The sequence below is a fragment of the Poecilia formosa genome, unplaced genomic scaffold, assembly GCF_000485575.1.
Source record: "Poecilia formosa unplaced genomic scaffold, Poecilia_formosa-5.1.2 Scaffold361, whole genome shotgun sequence".
Lineage (NCBI taxonomy): Eukaryota > Metazoa > Chordata > Actinopteri > Cyprinodontiformes > Poeciliidae > Poecilia > Poecilia formosa.
The window spans coordinates 271,717-296,825 of NW_006800300.1; the positions used below are offsets into that span (position 1 = coordinate 271,717).

A 25,109-nucleotide genomic window follows, 5' to 3' on the forward strand; every position below is an offset into this window, starting at 1 on the left:
GGTTGGTTGGTTGGTTGGTTGGATGTATGATTGGTTATACGTTTGGTTGGATGTGTGGTTGGTTGGTTGGTTGGATGTATGATTGGTTATACGTTTGGTTGGATGTATGGTTGGTTGGTTGTATGTTAGGGTGGTTGGTTGTATGTGTGGTTGGTTGGCTGGTTGATTGGTTTGTGTTTGGTTGGATGTTGATTGTAAGTTTCGTTGGTTGGATGTTTGGCTCCCCTCCACAGCAGTAATGTTCAGATGATGGTTGGTTGGATGTTTGATTGGTTCTACGTTTGGTTGGATGTGTGGTTGGTTGGTTGGTTGGTTGGTTGGTTGGTTGGTTGGCTGATTGGTTTGTTGGTTGGTTGGTTGGCTGATTGGCTGATTGGTTGGTTGGTTGTATGTTAGGGTGGTTGGTTGGTTGGCTGATTGGTTGGTTGGTTGGTTGTATGTTAGGGTGGTTGGTTGTATGTGTGGTTGGTTGGTTGGTTGGTTGGTTGGTTGGTTGGTTGGTTGGTTGGTTGGTTGGTTGGTTGGTTGGCTGATTGGCTGGTTGGTTGGTTGTGTGTTAGGCTGGTTGGTTGGTTTGTGTTTGGTTGGATGTTGATTGTAAGTTTCGTTGGTTGGATGTTTGGCTCCCCTCCACAGCAGTAATGTTCAGATGATGGTTGGTTGGTTGGCTGATTGGTTGGTTGGTTGGTTGGATGTTTGATTGGTTATGTTTGGTTGGATGTGAGGTTGGTTGGTTGTATGTTAGGCTGATTGGTTGGTTGGTTGGTTGGATGTTTGATTGGTTATGTTTGGTTGTATGTGTGGTTGGTTGGTTGGTTGGTTGGTTGGTTGGCTGATTGGCTGGTTGGTTGGTTTGTGTTTGGTTGGATGTTGGGCTCCCCTCCCCAGCAGTAATGTTTACATCATGGCGCCTCTCCCAGGAATGGGGGGCATCCAGCCCGTCTCCCCCTGTGAGCCCAACCCCTGCCACCCCGGTGTGAAGTGCTCAGAGTCCCCTGAGGGCCCGCAGTGTGGCGCCTGCCCTGATGGCATGGAGGGCAACGGGATGCACTGCACAGATGTGGACGAGGTAGAGATCCTAAAGATTAGGAAAATGAATTGTTTTTATTGCTCACAAATGGAGGAAAGGATGGTTGGATTAGGCCTTTGCAACATGGCTGAAGAACGTAATGATAAAAGCATTCCCTATCAGCAGATGTCCATAATTATTGATTCATTTTCTGTTTTAAATATCTGAAATGCTGCCAATCTGTAGGCGTGACATTTCCTGTTTTATCCACAGTTTTCACTTCATGCCATTGCTTTAGATTTTTAAGCAGTTATGAGGAGCGGTGGAGAATCCTGAAACTGCTGCTGCATGAGGTACTCAACAGGTTGTTGCTAGGTAACCAAGAGTGAGTGAGTGAGTCAGTTGACTCCACCAACCCTGCAGACAGGTTATCTATAGATATTGATCACATGTCTATTGCAATATATTGTTATTGATTTATTGTCCAGCCTTTGGATGGATGGTGAAACAGATAGACAAATGGTCAAACTGATGGATCTATGGATAAACGGATGGCTGGATGGCCAAACAGATGGATGGATGAAGCTTGAGAGAGGTTAAAGTATCAGAATATGTGAATATTGAGGAAAGAGACCAAAACCAACCGTCATGTTATCTTCTTCCCTGAGTTGTTTATCTGTTTATTTATCGGTGCTGTTTCCAGTGTAAGGTGATGCCGTGCCACATGGGGGTCCGCTGCATCAACACGTCCCCAGGTTTCCGCTGCGGTTCCTGTCCTGCAGGATACACCGGACCTCAGGTCCAGGGCGTTGGACTCGCTTACGCCACTGCCAACAAACAGGTCAGGATCTGCTAAGTCCATAGCTTTCATACCCAAAGCAGATTTAGATTTAAGTAGTTTATCTACATTTTTGTTCCATCTGTAAGTAATTTAACATTTTGGAGACCAGACTAGAAATTGAAGTCAAAGGTTAGGGTGAAGAACGACATTACATGGGAACACTGACGCAGCAGCTCAACTCTTTGGCGGTTTTCCTACTGGACTGTGACGGAGGTGACAAAGCGGAATAGGGGGAATTCAATATTTTTGACTGGTCATTACAAAACTTTGATTATTAATGTGCTCAGATGTTACAACAGTATGACTACACATGGGCTTACAAAGTATTAACAGTACAAATTATTAATCAACCTAAATCTTTGTATTTCCATCTGCAACGTAATGTTACGATTACAAGATCTCACCCCAAACTCCCTGACCATGACTAGCATTGGTTTTAGCTGTCAGGCTGTCAACATAACACGCTAAATCTTAAATGTAGGTGTGATATTTAAAAGGAAAAGGGACACAGTGCTTTGCTACTACTTCTCAACACTACGGCAACTAGACAGGGTCAGGAAAAAGTTTTAATTAAGAAACACTAGCGAGGGAAGCAAGTCAGCTCTGCTAGCTTGACTATGACAACCTTAACATGTAGATGTGCAGCAGAATTCAGTTAAAATATTTTTAAAAGGCGATCCAAACACCAACTCTAACAGAAAATCAAAAATCAGGTAAATTAGCTAATCAATCACCACTTTGTTCAGATGATCACTTTTTAATTATCGTAAAATAAACATCAAGCCTGAACACATAAAACTGTAACCGACTGAAAACTGAATTCTTTGTGAGGGAATTGTTTCCATGTTTTTTGGTGTTGAATCCTGATACACTGCTGGAGCTGTTGTTAGTCAGTTGCTATGGCAACGAGTCTGATGTAGCATAGCATCACAGAGAATGATAAAGAAAACAATACAAGTGGTTTTGAGTTTTTCTTCAATGGTTTTTCAGCGTAATTTTTCCCTTTGCATGATTTTCCCTTGAACTGCATTAAATTAATAATACCTCCATCTCCAGGTTTCATTTAGTTAACAGAGTCATTCTACCGCAGCTATGAATGAATTGTGTTTTTGCCCTCCGGCGTTGTTCACATGGGTGAAATTTACAAATGTAAACAATGACATACAACGAGTCTATCTGAGTCGGTTTCTGAATATTTTTCTGTTTTTCTGTTCAAGGTGTGCAAAGATATAGACGAGTGTGAAGGTTCCAGCAACGGCGGCTGTGTGGAAAACTCTGTCTGTCTGAACACTCCTGTGAGTACAAATCACATTTCATATCAGTTTCCTGCAAATATGCAAAGTAGATCGTTAAAGGAAAGGATTTCAGGTTTACTTTAATTCAACTCAAAGGTTTTGCAGAACTTTACTGCATCTTTATAAATGTAAAGACTTTCTTATGTGAATCCAACCAAACAGAACCGTTATATAGTTATATGTACAGCTACATAGTTTTTATCATTACTGTATTTCTTATTTTTATTTATTATATTGTTTTAATGTTATTTTTGTTTTGGTAAATCAGGTGTATTTACAGTATGTTCATTAATTCTCATTGTTCCTTTCAAATAAAATCAATGCAGTTAAAAAATACTGAAATCTGAAATCTACCGGACTATGCAGTGTATAAACATCTTTGTTTATTTCTCTCTCAGCTCAATAGATTAATTAGAGGTTATGTATGTTTATTTAACAGTTACAGTATCCACAGCAGTACATGTCATTGACTTCACTAAAACCTGTCTCTCTATCAGGGATGTGCACATTTTTGCTAAAGTATTTGTTTTCTGGGGGTTTCCATACAGAAATAGTAAACCGTTCAGTAGGACTGGACTCTTTGGGTTTTAAGTTTCTGAATGTGCTTAGGGCTCGTTCAGATGCGGTCCCTGTAAGCCCGGCTACGTTGGGGACCAACGGCTTGGCTGTAGGCCTGAGAGAGCCTGTGGGAACGGCCAGCCCAGTCCCTGCCAAGCCAGCGCCGACTGCATCGTCCACCGAGAGGGTACAATCGAATGTCAGGTGATGCATCCCAGATTGTACTTTGGATGGCTGATAAGTTTATGAAACAAGCTCCTAAATGATGTCTAAAATTCACAGTGTGGAGTGGGATGGGCGGGTAATGGATACCTGTGTGCAACGGACACCGACATCGATGGTTTCCCTGACGAGAAGCTGAACTGTCCTGACCTGACCTGCAACAAGGTGAGTTTCCAAGACCAGTACTGTTCAGTAAATATGACTCCCATATTAGGTCAGTTTAGTGCAAGACACTCTAACAAGAGTTTGTGTCTGCAGGATAACTGCCTCACCGTGCCAAACTCCGGCCAGGAGGACGCCGACAACGATGGTTTCCCTGACGAGAAGCTGAACTGTCCTGACCTGACCTGCAACAAGGTGAGTTTCCAAGACCAGTACTGTTCAGTAAATATGACTCCCATATTAGGTCAGTTTAGTGCAAGACACTCTAACAAGAGTTTGTGTCTGCAGGATAACTGCCTCACCGTGCCAAACTCCGGCCAGGAGGACGCCGACAACGATGGGATTGGAGACGCCTGTGATGATGACGCAGATGGGGATGGGATCCCAAACACACAGGTTCACACACAAGCAGAAAGACCTTCAGGTTTTCTACTGGTTTGGTAAGAAAGAGACTAAATTTTATCGTCTGCAGGATAATTGCAAGCTGGTGCCCAACGTTGATCAGAGAAACATCGATGAGGACGACTTTGGTGATGAGTGCGACAACTGCAGAGCGGTGAAAAACAACGACCAGAAGGACACGGATCTGGACAAACTTGGTGATGAATGTGATGAAGATATAGATGGAGATGGTAAGAATCCTGCCACCCCAAAAACAGAAACTATAATTCATTTGGGTGGCATTTGGAAATAACAGCAATAAATTGGGATACTTAGCATGAAGAGAAAAAAAAATGGAGGTTCATGTCTGAGTCATTTTCATCATGTTACCTATTTATGAAAGTCTTAGCATCAAACTAAATGCTTATTTAGCAAGTTGAGCTAACTAAATACTCATTTATCTCAGAGATAAATGTGCCATTTGGAACTAAATAGTCAGTTAGTCCAATAAATATTTGTGCAAATAAATATTTAACTAGCCAACAAAATATTTAGCTCCAAACTAAATATTTAGTTAGAAAGCTAAGTATTTAGTTAGCAGGTTAAATATTTAGTAAGCAAGTTAACTATTTAACTCCATAAATATTTATTGAGCTAGCTGACTATTTTGCTAGAAAACTATTTAGCTCTGAGCTAGCTAAATATTCAATATGAAGCTAAACATATTTAGTTCAAAATTGACATTTATTAACGAATGAACATGGTGAAAATATGGCTTTGAAAAATTACTTCCCAATGTTCAGACAGGCTAATAACCCAATTTATTGATACTTCTAACTGTGTAACTTTACAAGCAGCACCAAAGAAATCATAAATATTTAATCAACAACTTAGAATTTAATTTTGTTTCATATTTACTGGTATTATTAAAATTGCCAGGAATCATAAATGTCATGGACAACTGCAAAAGGGTTCCCAATGTTGACCAGAAAGACAGAGATGGAGACAAAGTCGGAGACGCCTGCGACAGCTGTCCCTACGTCCCCAACCCGGACCAGGTGAAAAACGGCTTTTCCTCCGTTTTATTATGACCTGCGTATCAACTGCGCTCTAAAATTAAACACTGCCACTTCTGGGTGTGTTTCTGTCATGGTGGGGTAGTTATGGGTCCAACAGGGCCGCAGACAGGTAGATGGCTCACTACCTTTATTAATTATGCAACACACTGTGCTGCATACGCCAGATGTCCAGAAACATAAACCTGAAAACGCAGCGCTGTTCTAGACAGGCGCTGACATGAAACAAGGAAAGACCAACTAAGGATCTGGCAAGACAGGAAAGACTGAGATTTGGGAAGACTGAGTTGTCCCATTGAACTGACATCAGTACTATAATAAATAAGAAAATAAAAGCTTTTTAGTGCCACAAAGCTCTTCTCACCAGCACCACTGTGGTAATTTTGGAATAATGTTTGCACACAGCTTCAGTCATTACAGCTGGAAACTAGAGAACAGACTGAAATCTGGGTTTAGTGACCAACTCTGACCTGAACATTCAGAGCCACATAAAGACAGTTACAAAGTCGGTCTTTTATCCCCTACATTTCCAGGATCAGAGGACTGAATCAAACTAAATCAAAACCACCACCCAGGTCTGTGTGTGGTGTCCCTACCCTCAATGCATCAGTGAAGAGGTGTGTCAACAGCAATACGTCCAAAATGTCCCAAGGTTTCAGGGACTCAGGAGAAATCCTGTCCACCTCTTAACCACTTCTCCCAAGTCGATGGACTTGTTTTGCCCTGAGTTCTCCAATGGACATCATCATACTAAGTTGTCTCCCAACAAGCCAAACAGCCTGGTGGAATCCCTTCCTATGGGTTTCCAGAACCTCCCAAAGGGCAAATGACACTCCTTCACCACAGCTTTTCCAAATCCAAGGTTTTCCTTCTACAGTCACAGCAGACACGGTCCTTCTTGCCTCCTGCACCTTATCAGTTGTTTCAGGAGTCTCCAGAGACAACCACAACTATTTGCCACAAACAGATCATCTGGTTGCTGCCACAACAGACCCAGTTCTGCCACATTAACAACTCATGCCATGTTTCTCAGATGGATGCAGACAATGACTTGATTGGAGATCCATGTGACACCAACAAGGACAGGTAAGGCTCGTGACCTCATCAATGACATCAACCATATTACCTGACAGAGTATTTCAGTGTGAGTTTTGTAACTCACTGGAGACGCCATCACTTGTCTCCAGTGATGGCGACGGACACCAAGACTCCCGGGACAACTGCCCAGCCGTCATCAACAGCTCTCAGCTGGACACAGACAAGGACGGAAAGGGGGACGAGTGTGATGACGACGATGATGATGATGGGATCCCTGACCTGCTGCCGCCTGGTCCTGACAACTGCCGTCTGGTGCCCAACCCTCAGCAGGAGGACTTGGATGGTGTGCAAGAAAACTCTGAAATCAATTAGCATGTCACCATCAAGCTAATAAAGAAGCTACAAACCCAGAGCTACTATTGGCCACTATTGGTGTTTGATGAAATGCATCGCTCCCAATTCATCCTGACCAAAAACAATCTATCAGAGACAGGAGGAGGGGCTTAGCGCTGTCCATCAATCTCATGCACTCACTGTGCTAATGGTGGAGAAACAGCTTACCATAACAGCTATGAGAACCAGCTTGAGCAGCTTAGCATAGAGTAAGGAAGGAAAGCACTGCCACACGGATGTGTGACTGACAGTGCTAAGCCCCTCCTCCTGCCTCTGATTGGTTGCTTCTTAGCACTGGGAGAAGGCAGAGAAGCTAGATTTTTTTCCAGATTATTTGTCTCATATCATGCTGTCACAACATAGTGACAGTTCCAACAAATATGTAAAAATATCTATTATTTTTTTCTAAAAGCTACATACTGCAGCTTCAAGGAAGTATGCATAGATGTCCATAAATCTGAGGCAGAGTGGGAGGATATTCCATCACATTGGTGTGGAAGACTGAAAGTTTCTGCTGCTAAAAAGAGTTTACATTCTTTTCTGAGCATAGCTTTTACATTTTTTATCCTAATATCAATGAAAGAGGGTGCACTTTCTTTTCTTAGGACCCTCTCTGTTCCTTGTTGCAGGTGATGGTGTGGGTGATGTGTGTGAGAAGGATTTTGATAACGACACCATCATCGATCCCATCGATGCCTGTCCTGAAAATGCAGAAGTCACCCTTACTGACTTCAGGGAGTACCAGACGGTCGTTCTGGACCCGGAAGGAGACGCGCAGATAGACCCCAACTGGGTGGTGCTGAACCAGGTCAGGGAGCTTTTAAACTGCTTTCTTATTTACCAAATGATCTGTGGAGCTAACATTTATTTTAAAGTCCATTTTCCTGTGTGCAGGGAAGAGAAATCGTCCAGACTATGAACAGTGACCCGGGTTTGGCTGTTGGTAAGAACAAAAATTTTGGGAAAATCTTTTGTTTTCCTAATAAAAGTGGCTAGTAAATAAACCATAAACGTGATATATCTATAAGAATTTAATGATTAACTTCAGTGGTGGGCACACTTGCGCTAATCTGCTAATGCGCTAAAAGCAAACCTAACATTTCCATTACATTTGTTTAGGGGAAGCTAAGTTTATGCTTAGTTTGTTTAGCTTCCCCTAACTTTATATTTCTGTATAAAATCTAAAGTGATGTTTTACTTGGTAGTTTTGTAAATGTTAGCTGATGCTAAAGCACTAAAGTTTAGCGTTTTAGCATTAGCTTTCAGCTGAATAAAGTGTTGAACTTTTGCTTATCAAGTGTGTAATGGGAACACAGCTTGTTTCAGCATTAGCTTCCACTAAACACCATGTTGTTGTAGCACTTTAGCATTAGCAGCACCAACGTTTCTGACTAGTGCTTTAGGGTTAGCACAACTAGCTTTTCAGTTAGCAGCACCACTGATTAACACTTCATTTGTATAAAAAGAGCAGGGTTGGGTTTGTATGGTTGTATTTTCTCTCATTCTGTCTGTCAGATCCTTTTCTAAACATTCTCACTATGCCTCCAGGCTACACTGCGTTCAGCGGCGTGGACTTTGAAGGAACGTTTCATGTAAACACAGTAACGGACGACGACTACGCTGGGTTTATCTTCGGCTACCAGGACAGCTCCAGCTTCTACGTGGTGATGTGGAAGCAGGTGGAGCAGATCTACTGGCAGGCGAACCCGTTCAGAGCCGTGGCACAGCAAGGCATCCAGCTCAAGGTACGCACCTCCTGTGGCTTCCATCACATGAAGAACTTTTCTGATTACAACACTAAAGTCTCAGCTAGAGAAACACAGCCATGCGTTTATCTTTAGTCGCATTGATTACTGCAACAATGTCAGCAAATGCACTTTAAAAAACTTCTCAAATCACTGAACGGCTCAGAACAAGAACACATTAAAGATCTGGTGTAGTTGTATCATCCTTCCAGACCTCTCAGGTTTTCTGGTTCTGCATCCTCAGAACCAGAACCAAACATGGAGAAGCAGCTTCTACACTGCAAAAACACAAAATCTTACCAAGTATTTTGGTCTAGTTTCTAGTGCAGATAGTTTAGTACACTTGAAATAAGACAAAACTAACTTAAAAGTAACTTTTCAGAAAGATATAGGAGCTTGTTTTAAGTAAATAATTCCTTAATGTTGGTGAAAAAGTTTTAGCTCCACTGGCAGATTATTTAACACGTACCAAGGCTTTTTCCCATGTTACACTCATCTTTTCACTTCAAGGTTTTGTCTGAAAATGAGGCTCTAACAGAAGATAATAATTTTTGTTGCTCAAACAGATTAAATAAACAAACTGTTTGCTTCCTCTTCCTGTTTGTGATCAGGCGGTGAAGTCGAGCACAGGTCCAGGTGAGAACCTGAGGAACGCCCTGTGGCACACCGGAGACACCGGAGACCAGGTGAAGCTCCTGTGGAAAGACCCTCGCAACGTGGGCTGGAAGGACAAAACTTCGTACCGCTGGTTCCTCCAGCACCGACCTGCTGATGGCTACATCAGGTACCGGCTGGGCTCAACGCGGGAACGAGAATTTTTCACTGTTTTAGACGTTTCTCAAATAAAAACTGAAAAACGACGAACAAAAGTTAGTTAGCTAAACCTAAAGCATAAATCATAAACACTAGTTCCACTAATGCTAAAGCAGTACGGTATTTAGCATAAGCTAAATTCCTCATCTGTTACAACACAGTATAGCGCCCTCAACAGGCTCCAATTCGATACTGAACACCTTTCCGTGCGTTTTGTGCTTGAGGAAGTGATTCTTTTGAACAGATCTTGATTCTTTTGAACAGATCTTGATTCTTTTGAACAGATCTTGATTCTTTTGAACAGATCTTGATTCTTTTGAACAGATCTTTCACTCATGGACTCAGGTTTCAGTTGTTGAGTTTTGCTAACTCGTGAGGAACAATACATATGTGTAAATTTCTGCATTAAATTAACACCCCTGGTTATTAATGTAAGTGTTGTATTCTTCTATCTATTTGATTGTTTGTTGCTTAATGAAGTTTCTTAAAAATAAAAAAAGAAAACATGAGGAGAGGAAACAGAACGACTGCGTCATTTTCTCCATGTTATTCATACACTAATAAATGTCATTGTTCCAAACTTAATATTTAATTCACAAACTAGTCAGTGTTATGTATCTTTATAGGAATGGAAGTCAGAATTTATTTGTACCATCTTTCCTTGCTAGTTGCTGACGAGAAGTTTTAATTTCATGTAAATTAAAGAAAAACAAACAAACTTTTTTCATGTCATCTGCAGTGTGGCAGAATAACGCCACTGAGGTTATTTTACCTGCTTCTGCTGCCCTCTGCTGTTGCTGCAGAGTCCGTTTCTATGAGGGCCCTCAGATGGTGGCAGACACCGGCGTCATCATAGACGCCACGATGAGAGGAGGCCGGCTGGGCGTCTTCTGCTTCTCCCAGGAGAACATCATCTGGGCCAACCTGCGGTACCGCTGCAACGGTGAGCGGAAACTGGAGAGTTTTCCACCTTTTCCATCTGTTTTAGGCATTTTCCACAACAACAAAAATCTGACTCACTCAAAATTCGCTTCAAAATAAACACAACTTTTGTAGGTACCATTGTTTAATATACAGTTCTAATGTAAAGTCAGACTTATGTGAACTTGTGCAACTGGCAGCCATCTTGGATGCTTTTGAACGTCAACCTTGGTTCTGATTGGCTGGTTGGGTTTCTGAGCGGATAATTTTAGGTTTTAAGTTTTCATGTTAGTTTTTTTCCCTGTGTGTTTCTAGATAATTAATAAAGTAAATGACGAAAAAGAAGCGAAAGTTAAAAAGAAAATCCATCTTTGCAGGCAGTTGCTATGACAACAATAAACAATCCACAAGCTTAGGAAAAACTAGTTCTAGCCTCGTTCCTAACTTATAAATAATAAGTACATTACAACTGTTACTCGATCACAATTTTTGAGTACTCTACCGACCTCTGTGTAATACTAATATATACAGTGATATTTACTGTAGTACTTACTGCCGAACTAGCTAAATCAGCTGAGCTAACGTAGCTTTTATCCGCTAGCTAAAACGGACATGTAGCCTGGTGTATATTGCTACATGTACTGACTCTGCCAGTCACCTGTAATTCACCTGAAATGTTCGTACGTCCTTTTAAAAAGCCGTTAAGACATCCGGCCGCGAAGCTCCTGCATGTTTACGCACTCTTCATGTTCAGTAGTGAATTAATCTGAGACCGGAAGCAGCTTGTCCACATCGTCTGACATATTTTCCTTCTTCGTCTCATATGGGTTGATCCCAACAGCAGCCATTTTGTTCATGTATCTTTCTCTCGCACATTGATCTACACAGTATCCATATAATTTATTTTTGTTGGGCTTGGAGCCATAGGGTTTAATATGCATTGCGCATGTCTATTAAGGTGGCGCGGATCACTTCCGGTTCAGACCATGTATCTGCAGTTAGATCAAGTTGACGCCTTAAAATAAGCAAAATTATCATCTGACCTTGACCTGACATTGTCTTTTGAATCTTCTCAGACACTCTTCCTGGGGATTTTGACACCTACAGAACCCAGCAGGTCCAGCTGGTGGCCTGAGGACTAAAACCAAACACTTCCAGGAAACATCAGTAATAAACAGACAGAACCGGCCTTATGAGATGTGTATTGTTGGATCTGAAAATAAATCTCTGTCCTAAATGATGTCGTTGCAAAGTCTTGTGAACAATAAATAAATCACGATTTAAGTAATTTATAGATGTGGAGAAAGTTGCTGCATCATGAAAACACAATTGTAGTTTAAAATAACAGTAAACATTTATATTAAGATGCATATTCTTTTTATCAGAATAATGTCTGGTGCTGCTGTATCAGTTGGTGGCACTGCTGCCCTGGCAGCAAGACAAATCGAAAACATAAAGTGTGTAAAATTGACAACAACAAAAATGTGTGGGGCTAGCCACCTATGTAAATATTGAGTTAACTATATAGTTGTCTACCTAACTATGTTGAAGCTTTAACATAGTTAGCATAGCCAGTAGCAGAGACATAGATTGATAGCTGTCCACCTGTTTTACCCACAACTCTCGATTTTCTTCTTTTGTCCTGTAAGTAGTTTGTATGACAAATAGCTATGCAAGGACCAACATACTGCAAGGTGATCTGAGGATGTGCAAATAAAAGTTTGACACAATGATAGAAGAGATTCTGGCTTTTATCATGGTAGCATTCATTTCTAAGTGGGAAGCTATAGAACTACAAATTTACTATAACTGTGAGAGAAGTGTAGACTGGCCTGGTTAAAGAATAGTAAACACGGTTTATCTTTCCAGCCATTGTCTTCAAGGTCCCCAGGGGAGGTGGTGTACACCCTGGACAGGTCACACAGATAGTCTTATTTTAAATTCAGTTCACATCAAACACGTGTGATCTGCAGGCTCTGCTCATTTGCATTTTCACTGCGTCCTCGGAGGACAGCAGCTGGTCAGAGTAAGAAGAAACCTCAAAGGTGGCAAAGTTGTCAACGAATGGTTGGGTGTAGAAAACCTATACTGATGCACACATCATCAAAGTCCTCCTGCTATCTATCTTTATATCTAGCTAGATACCTAGTCATCTATGTTGCTAGCTGGCTAGGCAGCTATCAGGTTAACTATGTAGGTGTCTAGCTACCTATGTAGCTATCTAGCTAGTTACATAGATAGCTAGTGGCATAACTATCTAGCTGTGTATCTAGTAATATTGAGAGCTAAACAAAAACTTCCTATTTATCTTTGTAACTGAGTTAATTGTGTAGCCGTATAGCCATTTATGCAGCTTTCTAGTTACATACACAGATAGCTTTCTATGTCACTAGCCAGATAGCAACATAGATTGATAGCTATGCAGCTAGCTACATAGATAGTTAAATATTTACACAACTAGCTAGCTAAACACAGAAACAGTTCATTGTAGCTAGTGAGCGAGCTAACTATGTAGCTGTCTTGCAAACTATATAGTTATTTAGGTAGTTATATAGATAGCTATGCTGCTAGCTAGATAGCAACATAGATTGATAGCTATCTATCTCGACAGGTGGACAGCTAAAGAGATAGCTCGCTAAAAAGAAAAGCTGTTCATAGCTAGCTAGTTAGCTAGCTTCACGGTAACAAACACATCTCATCTATAACTTTATTGATTCATAAATTTGAAAAAGGTTACAGTGACTGACAGTATCAAGTAAAAAACTGATATTTTTTCAGGGTTTTTTGTTCACTAGGTGTTAATAGGCATAACAGGAAACAGTGGAAACAGTATTTTTATAATATTTTACCTTACAGCTGCTGTATGTGCTTGAGAGGATGATCACAGCATGCAGAGGTTTTAGTGTCAGCAGCAGCATGCAGCCCTTAAAAGTGAGGTAAAACAGGTAAACGAACACTGAAAAAGCTATGCTGACATTCATTGTTTTCGCCAAAGCTCTTTTGTTTTTTTGCATTTGGGTGGAACAAAACGCTCAGACGTGACTTAGCACTTTTTTACATCAAGCTAATAGCATGACGTTACAAAAAGGCTTTTCAAGGTGGATATTTTTCCCTCAGTATTAACAACGTTGTGCACAGAAAGACCAGTCTGATGCAAAGTTAACACTAATTTACTGAGCACTGAGGTGCATATTTCAGGTGATAAATGTGAATACAGAGTGTAATACATTAAAGCTTGGTACTGAAAAGGTCATGATGACAGGGATGAAGCATGGGGGCTGGCGGGACAGTCCATCTGTAACCCAAATGAATCTGGTGCTGCTTCTCTTCACTGATCCTGACATGAAGGAGTCCCATTAAAACAAACACCAGCATCCGGCGACGTGGCCCAACGTCACGCAGCGTCAACTGCTGTCCTGCAGGCCATGCCGCAAAGGATTAAAGCTTCCACCCACAACCAACTGGTGATTCCACCCCAAACAGGAAGAATGCTGCTTTGTTTCTCTCAGGACAACAACAGGAAGTTTAAGTCCCGGACTGAGAGTCGGGAAGATGGCGCTGGAGGGTTTCGTCCACGGTGAAGACGGTTTCCTCCGGCCGGCTGGCGTTCGGGCAGCTGGTGTGGTTCAGCGATACGTAACCCATCTCCAGCAGCCGCGGCCGCTCGGCCAGGTCGCTCATCTCATGCAAGTTGCTGGTGATGCAGCTGATCTCCATCTTGTTGCGGTTGGCGGATCGAGGCGGGTCAAACACCCAAGCTGAAGAGAGATGAAAAAATGGAAGTGCAATGGGTGAAACTTCCCAAAACAAAGGCTGCGATGTTTTCGGACCTCAATGAAGAAGACTTTAGAGTCGGCAAAACAAACAGTTAGATACTGGATTTTAAATGTGTTATTTTTTATTTATCTTGGACAAAGGTGGGCAAACTTCCACCAATGTGCTAAAAGCAGGCCTAATTTTTTATCTAGCATTTTAGCATTTCTGCTATTATCTTTGAAAACGCTAATTAAATTTTTTCTGGATAAATTATGAAGTGCTAAATTACTTAAAGCTTCTACAACCTCATCCAAGCAAACTTTAGGATTGATAAAACAAACGGTGAATTATTTGATTTTAAAGGTGTAATTTTTAATTAATCTTGGACAGTGGTGGATTTTCCACCATTAGTGCGGTGCAGCAAATGAGCTACAGAGTTAGCAACAACTAAAAAACTGAAACCATGAATAAAGTATGTGAAAAAGATCCAAACTTTCTGAAGCACAAACCGTGCAGACAGGCGCAAAATATCGAATTAGACGCTGATGAGCATGATATATGACATTTTAACATATGTTGTGTCATTAACACATCAGTATGATTGAATTTAACACTTTAGCATTAGCATGTTAGCAGTGTTAGCATCAGAATTAGAACTAATGTTTAAGATTAGTACTTCAGTGTTAGTATAACTAACTGTTTAGCTAGCGTTGCCCACCACCGCTCTGGGATAATAAGAATAATAATGCAGTTGTTTACGAGTTAGCAGACATATTAAGCTAACTGTAGCGTCAAGGACCCAAACAGCAAATAAAAAAAAACGTTTTCAGCATAAAGTTTTGTGGGTTCAGCCTCTGTGGTTCCATTAGAGGCAAAGCGGCATAAAATTGTTTCTGTGCGAGCGTCTGGTGTGATGGAGGTTTTCTGAAGAGAGACGCATCAATCACTGTCTGTCAGACGGGAAGCCGAGATTAACGCCGACAGCTACGGAGAGCGGGGTTCTCCGACCCACACAGATCCGTCTGAAACGGTGAGGATCTGCTCTCACACGGAAACAGAAAGTCACTCCGCAAGTTTTTAAAAAAGTTTATTATTATGATTGTCAGACTGATGATAAATAGGTTTTTTGCACCAAGCATTGGAGGTTTTCAATATGTATTATAAATACAGGGCCACTGTTAGCGATACCAATACTTTCTATGATTTGAGTTTGATATATCAAATTTCTGACATTTAGATGTTTTTGTTCAACGTTGTGTTAGAAAATAAAAACACTTAACTATGAGAATAAAGTTATAACAGTGCAAGAATAAAGTCGTAATATTATGAGAGTTAATTAGTAATTAATGACAATGAATTGAATGTATTTCTGTAGCACTGAAAGGGGAGAGGAATTCGATCTTTCAGATTATATTATACTGACAATAAAGTATAATATAATTATGATGAAAACTTAAAACTGAATAGAGCAAAAGTTGGTTTTAATGTGATTTTATAGAAAAATAAATAAATGCAATCATTGTTCCTGTTCTACCAGTTGCATGCATGAAGAGGGAAGGCTTTTGTTTTGGTTTGACAGCCTGTGTGTGTTTTTAACCTTCCTCCGGTGTGAGGGAAAACACAGACGCTCCACATTTACACCTCCACCAAATGCCCAGGAGCCGAGCAGCTGCTCCTCCGAGTGTTTGTGTGAAATGTAGGTGAGGAAGGGACGAGGACAAGCTCTTAAAGCCGAGCAGGGGACGGCGGCGGCGTCTCTGTGGCAAAGCTAAGTGCTGCCAACCGTGACCCGCGTCAGCTTGCTGTTTTACCTGGCTCACTGGCTTCGCCGCCGTCGCCTTCAGCAACGATCGACCGGCCTCCACCTGCGGGCAGCAGAACGGACACGTTTCAGTCGGACAGCAGAAACACGCCGTCTGAACACAAGTGGACAGGTGAGGCGGTGGATTCACTGCACAACCTCAATAAAACCCAACATGACACAACAAAGCTACATTTTCAGCATTTTTGGATTAGAAATCATTTAAAAAGTTTTATTAAAGATTCTTGACATATTTGTTGCTCCGTATAAACACCCAGTAGTAATTCAATCTGGAAAGACTCAGACGAAGAAAAAGGAACAATTAAAAGATTTAATGACAGCAATGAATAACAGTTCTTTGGCGCTCGGGCCCCGGCAGCTGATCTGAGCCGAGATTTGATGTGAACTCGATGAACATCCCGATAACCGATTAGGGATGCTCTCCCCCGGGGCCCGACACTGGTGGTGGAGGTCTGGAAAGGGAGCCATCCTGGAGAGCCGAAGGATGAGGGTGGAGAAGGGGCGGTGGTGGGTTGAACGCAGCTGGGAAGCGGCCGATGACTTGGGTGTGGATCCTTTTATGCTGAACTTGATTGATGATTGGACACGCCAGGTGAGGTCCAGCGCTGAGGTCGGAGATGAGCATGACGCCGATGGACGAACGGAGGGGATGGAGTCTTCCAGTTTGAATTTTCGCTATTAGCTCCATAAGTGAGTCTATTTAAAGAATCGTTTCCTAAAGTGACCATGTTCTGATTATTCAGGCGTTTCAATAATTATAGACGCGGGTTGGTCAATAAATCAATAATCATATCTATTGAGACACGATCAATATCTATGGATAATACAGCTGATAGAATATTAATATTCAATATATAGAATATTCACTGAATTCTGATCAACCTCTCAGACAGCTAAGCTACGTTGGTCGCTTTAACTAGCTCACTCACTCTTTGGTTACCTAGCAACAGACTCACTCTTTGGTTACCTAGCAACAGACTCACTCTTTGGTTACCTAGCAACAGACTCACTCTTTGGTTACCTAGCAACAGACTGCTCAGTAACTGGCCAGCAGCAGTTTCAGGTTTTGCCTCAGAGCCTCAAAACTGCTTAAAAATAAAAACAGCGAGGCGTATAGTCTGGTAGCCGCATGTCGATCTGTTAGCATGATAGCCTGTCGCAGTAAGAAATCAATCAGTTAATCACATGATAGATTAAAACGGGCTCGGTAATTTTCATGACAGGAGCCATTATGAGCGTCTCAACTAGTTATCAAAAAACTGCAACATTATTAAATGTAACAATTTTTTATCACAACCAACGTTAATGTGTTGAGCAAACGCATCGACTTTATAAGAAAGAGTTCATTCCTGCCTCACACGTCTCTCCACTGCCTCCAGCAGTGGTCATAATGTTCTGCCTGGTGCATTCTGTTCCCGTCTGTCCCGACCCGCTCACAAACCAAACACCACAGAGTCAAACATTCAACTTAAACCTCATCAGCCTGGCAATCCGGCCAAGGCAGCCCTATCAAACACCGCCGCCACTAAAAATAGACCATTTCATCGTTCTCTCATTCATTATACATTTCTAACAGGAAGTTCCTTAAAATACAATAACACTCCCTGTTATTGCTGCTGATGCTGTAGTTTGACAGTGGGGGTCACTCACAAGGTTATCTGCTGGACGTCAGAATCACTCAGATTACTGAGAGAGGAGAGTTTCCTGCATGTTCGGTGAAAACGTCATCCATTAGGCTGCCAGGGAGCCGCCGAGCTGCTCCGCTCATTAAATTAGGATTAAAAGTGTTAAGAGGAGCTTTTTATTCCCTCTGACTCTGGAGAAAAGGAGGTTTAGCTCTGAGAGGCTTCAGCACAAGCAGCTGAAACTTCAGTGAGCTTCTCTGTTAATTAGAACATCATCAAACCTTCATTTAAAAAAACAGAAACACTGCAGGTCACATGCAGGGCGATTCATTTAAAGTGTTTACTTGAGATGGTGAATTAAATCTGATGAAAACCCAAAGCTTTAGATAATTAGCACAGCGAGTCGATTTTTATAAAGTTACTCAGTTAAAAATTAAATTAATTTAATTAGTCTAAAATAAAAAAATGGAGGTTCATTTCTAAAAATCATCTTCCACCATCTTATTAATTTATAAATGTCACAGTTTCAAACTAAATATTTAATTAAAAAGCTAAATATTTAACTCCAAGTTAAATGTTTGGCTTTATTTAGTTTGCTAACTAAATGTGCAGTAAATGTATATTTAGCTTCAAGCTGTTTGATTTAGATTTGAGCTAAATATTTAGTTTGTAAACTAAATATTTAGATCCTAGAATGCTAAATATGCTTGTGCAAACTAAATATTTAATTTGGAGCTAAATATTTCATCCAATTAAATCCTATTTATTAGTTATTGCTGACTAAATATGGACCTTGTGAACTACATATTTAGTTAGCTAAATATTTAACTTACAAACCAAATATTTACTTAGCAAGCTGATTATTTTATGCTGTTTTAATATTTAATTGTATTCATTATTTTGCTTAAGCTAAATGTTAGCAATCTAAATATTTAGCATACTTGTACTTTTAAGTGAACCTGAATTTCCACCAATCAAATTTTAGTTGTTTATCAAAAGGCGGTTCAAAGTTCATCATAAAAACACAAAAATCAACAACGGAAATTAGTTTAGAACATTATTGTTGTAATGTTCAGATTATAAAGGTTTAATAAACAATAATAAACTGACAGGGATGTTTGAAATCTTCCTCTGAATGTTGGGATTTTCCCTCCACGTTTATCTGCTGGGATGAATTCAACATGTCGCTTTAAGCGTCACGGGGACTCCATGTACCCAACGCGCTGTCACGCACCGTGGACCGAGTCAGAGGTCACCTACCAACAAAGTCATTCACTACATCCTTGACCAGATGTCCGACTATCGCGTACGCCACCGCCACCACCACCAGCGCGGCCATCACCAGGTAGAGCACCGCCTTGGGCAGCGGGATGGAGTCCCGGGCCGGGGTCCGGTAGTCCGTCAGCAGCAGGTCGTTCTCCGAGTACGAGTACTGGAAGATGTGCTCCATCCCGGAGGTCTGGTTGGAGTTTGGCGGCGGGTTGCTTATTGCCCCGTCCGGCTGCAGAGACGTCACCACCGCGGCGGTCACCGCCTCCGGTTTGTCCATGCTCACCAAGCCGGTGGTTTTATTCACCAGAGGCAAAATCTTAGACAGGAAGTAGCTCCAGTCCTTTATGGCACTGGTGTTGCATAAATACATGTGATCCTCCATGAGGGTCGCTGAGGAAATCCACAAAACGCAACTGCGCGAACGGGCGGAGGAGTCCGGCGTGTTTCTGTAACCCAACAGGTCTGAGCGGGAGACGGACACCAAGTCAGAAATGCGCCTGGAAAACGTTTTCCTACTTTCCCTGACTGCGCGTCATGCGGCGGGGAGCGCTCCGCTTTTACGCACAGACACTCACCGACAGTTTCATCTCCAACAGCGAAACCATCACAGATGAGAAAACAGAAAAGATGAGAGCAACCAGACTGCAGAAGAAAGAGAAAACAAGACGAAATGCTGCTGAGTTAGAAATGAGGCGACTGATGGTCGATCCGATCCAGGAGGAGAAAAGCTCCGAGGAGAGTCCGGAAACAGACCTGCAATGAATGGTGGAGGACGGAAGGTACAGAAGGAAGGAGGGTGAGTTTCTGCCATGAAATTTGAGATTAATGAGAAATATTTGAGAAAACAAAAGAAAACTGGAGACTTTCAAAATGGAAAAATTTGCGAGAAAAAACCCTCAAATTTTAGGATCAATTTCAGAATTTTTCTAGAAATAAACTAGAAATTTTTGAGTTTGAAAAGTTGAAAATTTGCTAGAAAGAAAATCAGAAATTTTGAGATTAACCTCAGAAATTTTCAAGAGTAAAACTTGAAAACTTATGGAAAGTCAAAAACCTTTAGAAAAACGAAACACATTTTGAATTGAATCCGAAGAATTTCTGATATGGAAAAATCACTAGAAAAAAAAATACTAATCTTGAATTTAATCTGGGAAACTTTCTAGCAAAATACAACAAAACAAAAAACAAACAAAAATAAACGAAATTTCTGAGTTTCAAAAGTTTAAAATTTGCCAGAAATTTTGAGATTAAATTCAGAATTTTTATTAGAAAAAAAACAAGAAACTTCAAAAGTCGAAAAGTTGGAAGAAAAAAAACAACTTTTCCATTTGATTGAAAAATTGAAAATAAAAATTTGCTAAATTGAACAAAAGTTTTGAGGTCAGCATGATGTGTTTCAAACTTTAACTTTCATCTGGATGGTTATGACCAGCCTGACAATCTGTACGTTTTTGCCACATTTTTTCCTTCCACTCAACTTTTTGATTGTCTTTGACCCTCAGGTCGGACCTTAATCCTCAGAAGGTGAGCTGAGCTCAGAGAGGTCTTTCACTCTCAGCTCAGAAGCTCCTCAATATGCGACCTTTTGACCTTTTTCATGACATTTCCTGTGGAAAACATTTCACTGATTCATATCAATGCGGCCCGTAGGGGGCGCCGCCTGTAGTTACACAGACAGAAACTAACAGCAATAATTTGTTATTTAGTCTGTCAGGAAAAAACGTCTTAGCTAGCAAGCTAAATATGTAGCTACATGCTAAGTACTTAGTTTGAAGTTAAATATTTAGTAAGTAGAATAAATATTTAGTTTGAAGCTAAATAAAGGTAAATATTTGTCTAGATAAGTACATATTTTCTAGCTCAGAGTTAAATATTCAGTTTGGAGTTTAATATTTAGTTAGCAACATGTAGCTAATTATTTATGTAGCTCAGGGTTAAATATTTAATCTTTTATTTAATAGTTAATTTTCTATCTACATGTTTAGTTTGAAACTGTAATATTTGTAAATGAATAAACATTTTAAAAAGGTGTCTTTTTTCTGTTACGACAGATTAAATAACCCAAATTGTTGCTGTTAATTTCTTAGCTTTGATCCCATAACTGGATTATAATCTCTAAAACAGCTGGATTCAAAAAGTGCAGGTTCAGTTCTGACCACCTCGGACGGCGATAACAGGAACAAACTGATGGAGTGGATCCAAGTGCATTGATCAGACTTAATGTAATGAAATGTTATTTTAATGAGATGTTATCTGGTGAATCCATGATCGGATATTTCATCATAACAACAAACTGAGTGTTTGTGGAATTAGATCACAGGCAGACGTTTCATCTGAAATTTAAACCACTGCATGTTAAAACAGTAAATGTTTGGTTTCTGGACCCAGTCCCACCTGCTGAGCCGGTCACATGGTTTCTGCCTGGTTGCTCTGCAGGTAAATGGGACGTTATCGATTTTCCTCCACAGAAATGAAATTGGCTCAGGAGGTTTTGGGATCCAGCAGATCCCAGAGATAATGAAGCAGAAACTTCCCCGTGTATCGACGTTTGCTCTGCTGATGCATGGAAACTAATCAGAGGGAAACTAACAGACTAACAGCCCTGAATGGACTCTACTGTTGTCAGATATTTGTGACAGATTGATTGTCTGTCAGGTAAAATGTACAGAATATTTGTCGCATTAAAGAGGGAAATTACTCATCATGTTCTGTTTCGGGTTTCCTGACGTTTTGATAGTTGACGGTTATCAGTGATCCGTCTTATTTATTGCAGAGTTGAATAAATTTTCGACCACATCCTGATTCTCTGATCGTCTCAGTCTGAACAGCGACAGGTGACTCTAAATCTGGATTTAACCCGACGATCCGGTGATACCAGCAGCAGAAAAGTCCACAGCTTTAATCACATCAGACGGATCAGATGGAGATTAATTTATAAAATGGACTTCATTGTTACGTTCTGATCTTAAATCCACAATGGAAACAAGGGAAAGCAATGGATATATTTGGTGAGAGCCATTTGTGACGTTGGTGGGTTATTCTGAGCTTTGAGTCCAGAACATCAGTCATTAGATGGATGAAGAGTCCAATCTGAGTGATTAGCATTTTAGTGCAGCTAGCTAAGCTGTTAGCTGTGATAACCTGACAGCAATAACCATAAACAGTAGTTTCACTAATGCTAAAGCAATATACCAACATAGCATTAGCAGAAGCTAATCCTGAAGCGCTAACGTCAACCATGTTGACACCCACCAAAACTAGCAGCGCTAAATTCATGTGACTGAAAGGTCAGCTGTGCTGCTCAGTTTTAAATATGAATAAATAAATAATCTTCCTACGTATCAAAGTAACTGTACTTATGCTAATTTGTTCCTGTTTGAACAAATGGATGGATGGATGGATGGATGGATGGATGGATGGATGGATGGATGGATGGATGGATGGATGGATGGATGGATGGATGGATGAACCTGTCTGAAGTTAAGTCAGATTAAACTTTTATTGTTTTAGGTCAGTTAGAATCACCAAAATGATTCATAGGGGTTAGTACGAGTGTTTCAAATCACACTGAACGTTTCACCACTTAGATTTACTAGCATGTGTGGATTTGATCGTCACTTTTGACTCTTGTGCATTAAATAAAGCTGTGAATTAAACTGAAGTTCAGGTTCTGCCACCCAGTGCTGAGATTACAAACTGGTTCTGGTTTTGGTAATGAAAAAATGGGATGAGCTGTAAAAATGAACCAGCCTCTGCAGGAGCCTTTGGAAAATGTTTATCTGCCACAAATTAAAGTAGCTGCAGAAACCAGGATAATATCTGGGTTATTCTGAGGTCAGACTGCAGTTTGAATTTAGCTCATCCATGGATAAAGATGCTTTATTAGCCACAATCAGTTCTATTAATGATGCGATTCATCATGTAAGGATGAGGACTGTTGCTGCTGTCCAGGGAGTTTTTATTAACTACAATAATTGCAGGAGCTTCAACGTTTCCTCCTGTTTTCAGGATTATCATCTAACCTTCCTGTGTTGCCTGGTTGAATCCCAGCAGCGAGGTGGAGGAGGTGAGCCAGGCAGCGCGCCGAGCGCGACGTCAGGACACCAACAAATGAGGTTCAGTCGTGTAGATTTACTGCCAACGATCACATCGCTGTGACGTTATTACAGCGGCGCTGATGAAAATAACGGGACGGGACTGACCTTGCAACCTGAAGTGAAACGAAACGTCTTCCTCCCCCCCCGCCAAGCCGCAGCCCTAAATGAAAATCACTCATCCTGCAGCCATTAGCATCCTAATGCTGGTTTGGCCAACGGTTTCTAAACTCTGTGAGGTCAGAAAGTTACGAAAGTGAAAGTCAAATCGTCCTGACCTGGAAGTGAGGAGCTTTTTCCTCAAACTACAATCTGAAATGATCAAAAACGAAAAAGGAGCAAATTTCTTCCAAAAGACTCAGAAAAACTTTCACATTTTCAGACTGAAGCGTCAAACATTAGCTTGAAAAAAAAAACAACTTAAATTTTAGGATTAATCTCAGAAAATTTCCATTTCTGAGTTTGAAAAGTTTCTAGCAACTCTGAATGTCAGAAAAAACTCTGACATTTTAAGTAAAAGTAAAACTTTTTTAACTTTCCAAATTCACAAATTTCAAACTTTATTCTAGAAAATTTAAGATTAATTTCAAAATATCAGTTTCTCATGTACCAGATTTTTTTATTTTTAAAAATTTATGAGAATAATCTCAACATTTTTCAGATTTTTTTAAATTTTCAAATCTCAGTACTTTTCAAGTTTTTTTCTGAAGTTCAACTTAACATTTTAGATTTTTTTTTTAAATCTATGTTTTTACTTTTTAAACTCAGAATTTTTTTTCAGGAGTTTTTCTATCAATTATTTTCACTTTTCAACTCAAAAGTACCTCATTTTTCTAGAGAAGAAGGTAATTATCTAGAAATGGCATCAGATAATGATGTGTTTTCTGTTTTTGATTATTTTGGATTGTTGAAGCAAAACGTTTCTCACAGTCATTTGGGTCTGTTTGGAGTTGCTAATGCAGGTACTGAATGTTGGAGAGAAACAAAGCTGCAGCTTTGCCCCTCCTCTGGCTCCCGGCCACCGGCTCCAACCTGCAGAGCCGTTATGGAGAGTTATAACGTTACTGGAGATTTCCACTTGTCCGCCTCGCTGCCTCTCACCTCCACCGTCGCCATAAAAGTCACTTCCAAAGACATAAATCACAGAGAGCCGAGAACCTGCAGAAGTCAGGAAAACTTTATGAATGAACGCCTTTATTGCAGGATATTATCTGCTTTATACTTTAGGAAACATGAGCGCAGTGAGTGGATGGAAAATAAATAACTGAGAAAAAGAGGTTATAACTCAAGACAACATGAGATTTGTGGCTTAACTAGAACTCTTTGGGCTTTTTATGGTTCAGTTACAAACAGCCTGTTGTGACATTTAATTACTTGTGAATAAATACAGTTGTTTAATGTTGGAGCAGCTGATTTATCTTTGTCAGGAGTGTCTGGGTTTGAAGGAACCCAGCCAACTTCCCTTAAACTTACTTTGTAAAAAACAAATTGAAGACATGTAAGTAAGTAACTGACTCCAGCAGTAATAAGGTTCAGCAGTCTGCTGATGTAGACCACAGTGTCATTAATTCATTTCAAACTCACTGGTCCAGTTAATAAATACATGACATCGGATCACTGGAGTGACGATCAGACTGACGCTCTAATAACTGACAAAAGGCAGGAATGTAGGAGGATAGATGAGGACGCGGCATCTGGCCCTTTCACGCCTCATTGACTTGACGGAATGCTAATAAACGCCATATGACAACAGCATACTAAGTGAGCAATTATTATTCAAAAATATTCCGGCGCTGCGTGAGGCAGAGAGCCGATCCAAGAAGGCGAGCTGACGGCGCCTTCAGCAGAAACACGTCCTGATTAACCTTTTCACCGGAGCGGGAGCAGACAGAGTCCGGTCCGGTCCGGTCCGGTCCGCTGTCCCGCCACCTGACAGCAGATAAATAACAAGACACAAGAATAACAGAGCAGCGGAGAGACCGGAAGATCAATGATGGGACTGGAGACACTTCCTGTTTACATGGTTGGATGGATGGATGGATGGATGCATGGATGGATGGATGGATGGATGGATGGATGGATGGAT

At 40.7% G+C, this 25,109-nt stretch overlaps 2 protein-coding genes across 4 annotated transcripts in view; one reads left to right on the plus strand and one right to left on the minus strand.

The window, feature by feature from the left end:
* Positions 1–12,184, plus strand: part of comp (cartilage oligomeric matrix protein) — a 16,751-nt gene extending 4,567 nt beyond the window's left edge. Inside the window, exons 4-20 of one of the 3 annotated variants that reach the window (XM_007574791.2) lie at positions 921–1,069; positions 1,713–1,850; positions 3,068–3,145; positions 3,755–3,907; positions 3,986–4,090; positions 4,184–4,282; positions 4,376–4,483; positions 4,560–4,719; positions 5,408–5,526; positions 6,578–6,630; positions 6,732–6,925; positions 7,605–7,783; positions 7,870–7,918; positions 8,524–8,720; positions 9,332–9,504; positions 10,337–10,476; positions 11,531–12,184. In XM_007574791.2, coding sequence (XP_007574853.2) covers positions 921–1,069; positions 1,713–1,850; positions 3,068–3,145; positions 3,755–3,907; positions 3,986–4,090; positions 4,184–4,282; positions 4,376–4,483; positions 4,560–4,719; positions 5,408–5,526; positions 6,578–6,630; positions 6,732–6,925; positions 7,605–7,783; positions 7,870–7,918; positions 8,524–8,720; positions 9,332–9,504; positions 10,337–10,476; positions 11,531–11,589 — 2,153 coding nt within the window. In that variant the 3' untranslated portion in view covers positions 11,590–12,184. The remainder of the gene's footprint in view (positions 1–920; positions 1,070–1,712; positions 1,851–3,067; positions 3,146–3,754; positions 3,908–3,985; positions 4,091–4,183; positions 4,283–4,375; positions 4,484–4,559; positions 4,720–5,407; positions 5,527–6,577; positions 6,631–6,731; positions 6,926–7,604; positions 7,784–7,869; positions 7,919–8,523; positions 8,721–9,331; positions 9,505–10,336; positions 10,477–11,530) is intronic. The other 2 variants (XM_016662167.1, XM_007574792.2) reach the window with 2 other exon arrangements.
* A 963-nt stretch (positions 12,185–13,147) lies between these two features.
* Positions 13,148–19,712, minus strand: LOC107833311 (uncharacterized). The gene is made up of 3 exons (XM_016662169.1): positions 18,918–19,712; positions 16,022–16,075; positions 13,148–14,212 (listed from the first exon to the last, which is right to left on the minus strand). The coding sequence occupies exons 1-3, from the start codon at positions 19,309–19,311 to the stop codon at positions 13,980–13,982; spliced, it is 681 nt and encodes a 226-aa protein (XP_016517655.1). The 5' UTR covers positions 19,312–19,712; the 3' UTR covers positions 13,148–13,979.
* Between the last annotated feature and the right edge of the window lie 5,397 nt (positions 19,713–25,109).

What these genes read in the sequence shown, in the direction of transcription:
- LOC107833311 (XM_016662169.1), bottom strand. Translation starts at nt 19,311, where the DNA reads ATGGAGGATCACATGTATTTATGCAACACCAGTGCCATAAAGGACTGG. An exon ending in TGTAGTGAATGACTTTGTTG is followed by an intron (nt 16,076 to 18,917) that starts GTAGGTGACCTC and finishes TGCTGCCCGCAG; the next exon opens with GTGGAGGCCGGTCGATCGTT. An exon ending in CGGCGAAGCCAGTGAGCCAG is followed by an intron (nt 14,213 to 16,021) that starts GTAAAACAGCAA and finishes ATCTCTCTTCAG; the next exon opens with CTTGGGTGTTTGACCCGCCT.